The 5,312-nt window shown below is 38.0% G+C and overlaps 1 protein-coding gene across 1 annotated transcript; it reads right to left on the bottom strand.

The window, feature by feature from the left end:
• Positions 1-1,000: 1,000 nt before the first annotated feature.
• On the bottom strand, positions 1,001-4,688 carry LOC107757366 (lysophosphatidic acid receptor 1-like). The gene is made up of 2 exons (XM_016574814.1): positions 3,717-4,688; positions 1,001-2,065 (listed from the first exon to the last, which is right to left on the bottom strand). Exons 1-2 carry the CDS (start codon positions 4,456-4,458, stop codon positions 1,731-1,733), a joined length of 1,077 nt encoding a protein of 358 aa, XP_016430300.1. The 5' UTR covers positions 4,459-4,688; the 3' UTR covers positions 1,001-1,730.
• Between the last annotated feature and the right edge of the window lie 624 nt (positions 4,689-5,312).

Raw genomic sequence — 5,312 nt, 5'->3', positions numbered from 1 at the left:
TACGGGTTTAGAACGACATGAGGGTAATTAATGACAGAATTTTCATTTTTGGTTGAACTATCCCGTTAAGGGAACGGTATGTCGGTATGTTCTTAAATGTGAACATCTAGGGAAAAAATTGATTAGTTGTATTAGCAATACGTCGAAGTTTAAAAATACAACTTCCAACCAATCTCGATTACTTTTTAATTAATTTTATGAGGAAAAAAAGGCGTATGGCTTGAATATGTCTGCTCCCAACTACTAGAATATGGAAATAACTTCTGATCACATCGCGAAAGTGATGTTCTTCCTCAGTATTTCCGTCTTGTTTTTCAGTGCAAATGTCTAACGATCTTAAAACAAGATACTTGCGGAACAAAATGACGTAAGAAGTGAGTTTATAATTAAAACAATAACAAATATCTGCCAGTGGACTCAGAAAAGTCAACTTAATTCAAAGGCAAAACAAGCTGTCATACCCCATTGACAGATGCTTGTTTGTGCTAGAAGCATAAATTCAGTTTTGTGCAAATTGTTCAATAATATACATTTGCATCTCAAATGCTATGTTTAGATTTTTCTATTGGAAAATAAATATACATGGGAAGATATAAATGTTTTGCAATGCATGCAACATTAAAGGGGTCATATGATGTTGCTAAAAAGAACAAAGGAAAAATTGAAATCGCATCATATGACCCCTTTAAATGCCATTACTTCTGCTCTGATTTAAGACCCACAGAGACCCTGTATTATGCTTTTTTTGATTGCTTTTAGTGTGTAATACATGTAAACGATCTGCAGTTACAACGTACAAACTCTACGCCAAAGCGAGTTCACTCCAACAGAAAACACTTGCCTGAAACTCCTCATTTGTAGTTCTACCATTACTTCTGTGGCTACATCACCGTGTTCGAGATTTGCATAATGTCCGCCTACTGGCTGCTTTGGCCCGCCCTCAAAGAACAGTTGTGTAAGTGATTTCATATGTCGAGGAGACGCTGTTTTTTTGGGGGGGTTTTTTCACCACAAGGGCAAAAAACATTGCATGGACTTCTAACAACCACGGCATAGTTACCATACATATAATGCCGTTTACAGCTGCTCATGAAGCCTCAGGAGCTGAAATCTGATTATGGCAAGGGGCATTACATTTCCGACATGCTTTAGGCAGTTGACCAATCAAAGCAGAAAAAAAAGCAAAAAAAGTGGGCTTTAAATACATAGGAAAAGAGGGTGAAACGAGTTGCTGCAGCAATGTACAGTATGGAAAAAAATGTCATGTACATGTATTCAAGTAGACCCCTAAAATAAAACTACCTAAAAATAAAACTTGTACTTGTGAATGAGCACAATATGGCCACTTTAAAATGAAAATCGGCAAGTCTGATTTGTTAGTAAAAAAAATAAATAGCACCAAAATAGAGCACAAAAGTTGTCGGTTTTAGATCTGGTATATTTCGGTTTCTGATCTCATTCCCAACAAAACAAAATGGTCCAAAAAGGGCCGTTTTATGAATATTAATGCTTTTGCTTTGGGAAAAGAAAAACTTCCTGTGAGCAGCCAAACTGCCTGTGCCTCGTAACTCAACGACACAAAAGACCCCTAATACATCTATTGTCAAAAAGAGAAAAATATGTACCAAAACAAGCTATCAAAAATGAAGTATTATTTACTCTTTGTACAAGCTGTGATCATTTCACTAAGCAAATACAAAGTCACTGATTTACACTGAGAAATACTTTTTCTAAAAAGACAATAGGCTTTGTGGCGAAACGGGCTCTAAACTGGTGGAGTTATTGCTGTTTTTCTCTGAGGGTGCCTCTGTTTTCACAGGCTCAAAGCGGATGCCAGAAGGCCCCTCATGCTGGCGCATTCTTCTCCAAGGGAAGCAGAGAATGCGCTTGTAGGTGGTCCTCATGTCCTTGTCCCGAAACGAGTAGATGATGGGGTTCACCAGAGAGTTACACTCGGCCAGAACCAGGCAGTACTTTTCATATTTAAGAACCTGACATTCACCACAACTGAGACCGTCCAGTAACAGAATCACCAAACCCGGCGTCCAACAGATCACAAAGGCACCTGTAGAGAAAGTAGGGAAAAAAACGAGTTGAGTGCAGGTCCGGGTACAGTTTGGTTTATACCACAGCATGCAAAATGTTTTATACAGTAGGCCTAAACGCTGAACGAATCTGTGAACATGGGATAATGAAATTATACAACAAACAAGGTGAGATTTACACAACAAACACACACAACTGTGCACAAAATGTTTGTAGCGTTTTCAACAGTTGCCATTTAACGATTCAAAAAATGTCATGTACAAAGAATGCATTAATTTGATCAAAAAGGTGACAGTAAAGACTTCTTGCAAAAGATTTATATTTCAAATCAATTGTTCTTTTGAGCTTTTTATTCATCAAATAATCCTGAAAAAAATGTATCTTGTTTTCCACAAAAGTATTAAGCAGCACAACTGTTTCCAACACCGATAATAATAAGAAATGTTCTTGAACAGCACATCAGCATATTAGTATGATTTCTGAATGATCATGTGACACTGAAGACTTAATTAATGATGCTGAAAATTCAGCTTTGCATCACAGGAATAAATTACATTTTAAAATGCATTACAATAGAGAACAGTTATTTTCAACTGTAATAATATTTCACAATAGTACTGTTTTTACTGTATTTTTGATCAAATAAATGCAGCCTTGGTGAGCAAAAGAGACTTTAAAACATTACAAATCTTACCGACCCCCAGTGGTAGTGTATATTATTGTTCAATAGTAATTCATGTTTGTTCATTATACATTAATGTTATTTTATTAAACAAAATGTTTTTTTTGTTGTTTTTTTTAAATGGTAGAAATGAAGATTAACCAAGATTAATAAATGCTGTAAAAGTTGATTGTTAGTTTATGATACCTAACACATCAACTGATATTAACAAATGAACCCTTATTGTAAAGTTTTACCCAAGTAATAAATCATTTTCCTTACACTTTGACTACACGTGATTGTACACATCTTAAAAATATATATATTTTTAAATATTTTACGTATACAAATAATTTATAATAGTGATTATAGTTTAGATTTTTTTTTTTATATATGAATCATTAACTGATACATATCACCACATGATGTTTTACAACCTGGACTGAACTTTTCCTTGTCATGATAACATTATGATTGGCCATTCCTGAAGTTTGTGCATTATTTTTTGTTGGTTGCAACATTCTTTTAATGTAAATTGTGTCATGTGGGCTCTCATTTCAAGACACTCAATACATTTCTATATCTTCTATATTTTTAGTTTAATTATAATGTATAATTTGCATGCGATTATGCACATTTACTAACAATAGCACCACGTGCTCAGTTGATGCATTTATTTCCACACCACTGGAGTTCAATCCACCAAAATATTGTTCTGTATCCTAAAATCTTAAGGTAAGTAAAATAACTAATTCCAGCTCGAGGTACAAAATAAGCAGGTGCTAGACAAGCAAATCTGAGCCAAACTGGTTTGGTTAACTTGTTTTGGGGTTGACAGACTTGTTTTGTTTTTCCCAAAAACAAGTTAACAGAACTTCACTACACAATTAGAGATAAAGAAGACATTTTCAAATAAGTTTCCAAAACAGAAAATTAAACTTTCGCTCAGTCAGCACACAGGGAGTAATCTCAAAAACGCCTGAAGTCTACATAAGAGTCAAGGCCTTACCCAGAATCATGGACATGGTCTTCATGAGGCTGATAACAGTCTGATTGTTGGAGGGCTGATCTGTGTGCGGGGACATTTCTCGGCTCCGGCGGCGAACGTAGATGAAGATGTGCGTGTAGACGGCCACCATGATGAAGAAGGCCATGAGGTTGAGGATGGCCCAGAACACTAGGAAGCTGCGGGAATACAGTGGCGCTACCGTGCAGCAGGTAGACAGGTCACAAACACAGTTCCAGCCCATGATGGGCACCAAACCCATGAAGACGGCCACCAACCAGATGGTGAGTATCAGCATCACCACACGCCGCCTGGTCATGGTGCTGTGGAGCTGCATGGTGAAGATGGTCTGATGGCGTTCCACTGCCACCGCCAGCAGGTTGACTACAGACGCGGTCAGGCTCATGTTGATCAAAGCTCCACGAATAAACCACTCTTTGATGGTCAAACCGATGGTCCACGGCCCCGTGTGGAACACAAGGTAGAGATACGAGATGCCGGCGAAGAGGTCCGCGGCCGCCATGTTCCCAAGTAAGTAATAAATGGGATAGTGGAACTGTCGGTTGATGATTATGGCCACTATGACCAATATATTTGCCAGAATAATAAAGACACAAATTGGGAGCCCGAGACCAACCACGATAAAGTCATGAGGGCGCCAGCTCGAGCTGATGGGCTTGCCAATCTTGTTGTAGAAGAAGGACACTGAATTGTTAAAAGCCTCACAGGTTGAATTAAATAACATTATTAGAGAAGTAGTTCATGTAAATCAGTTGAGCTGTTCAGTTGTTGCCAGTTTTTCCTGATGCTGTGATCCTGATGTGATCAGCTGCCATTTGAAATAATGCTTTTACATATCAAAAATGTGCCAGTGTTGCTGCTTACAAGGAGTGCCTTTTATTGTTTTCCAACCCTAAAACACAGGAAGACGCAAGGACAACAACATTACGTCCTTATAAGTCCAACAAGTTAATAGGTTCATCTTTAACAAGAAAGTAGAGGATATGATACCAATTAGTCTTTATTAGACACGTTACGCTAGATTTGATTTCAACGCAAATTAACCGCAAACGAAGTAATGAAGTTTAGCCTCCCGTTACTATTCTAACTGCATAGTTTATTGGTTAGAATTAGCAGGGAAATCTGACTCTATGTTGTGATTGAACAGGACGTCACGTACATTAATACGTATTTAATTACAAATTATCTAATTAACATGGTGAAATGAACATTGCTTGCAGAAAGACAGCAAAACCACCATAAATTGACTTGCTTAGCCGGGGCGAAATCATGACGTCATGATTTTAGTACTGAAGTTTCATGGTTGCCAGGATATAAAAAAAAACCCGTCCAATTGCTACTAAAAACTACCGCGGACTTGGCAACACTGCAAAGTTGCGCAGGCGCTGTGAGGGGGAAACAGGGAAACTGAATTCACCGGAACACCGGAAACGCTCGTCTAGGTTTGGCGGAGCTCGTGGAGAAATCTTCTAGATGCCCTTGCTTGTGCGCCTCCCTGAAACCTGATTTGATGAAATCACCGCCCGAGGATCCAATGAACGCGAGACTATTGTTCAAAACCTTTGGTGACATATTTAA

Source organism: Sinocyclocheilus rhinocerous, unplaced genomic scaffold (genome assembly GCF_001515625.1).
Source record: "Sinocyclocheilus rhinocerous isolate Xijiao unplaced genomic scaffold, SAMN03320098_v1.1 scaffold383, whole genome shotgun sequence".
NCBI lineage: Eukaryota > Metazoa > Chordata > Actinopteri > Cypriniformes > Cyprinidae > Sinocyclocheilus > Sinocyclocheilus rhinocerous.
Note: the sequence above shows the minus strand (reverse complement) of the source record. Positions and strands in the feature narration are given on the sequence as shown.

Bases quoted from the DNA above. Each gene is read 5' to 3' on its own strand.
- LOC107757366 (XM_016574814.1), bottom strand. From the start codon at position 4,458: ATGTTATTTAATTCAACCTGTGAGGCTTTTAACAATTCAGTGTCCTTC. The intron at 2,066-3,716 runs GTAAGGCCTTGA...CTTTCTCTACAG, and splicing joins GACCATGTCCATGATTCTGG to GTGCCTTTGTGATCTGTTGG.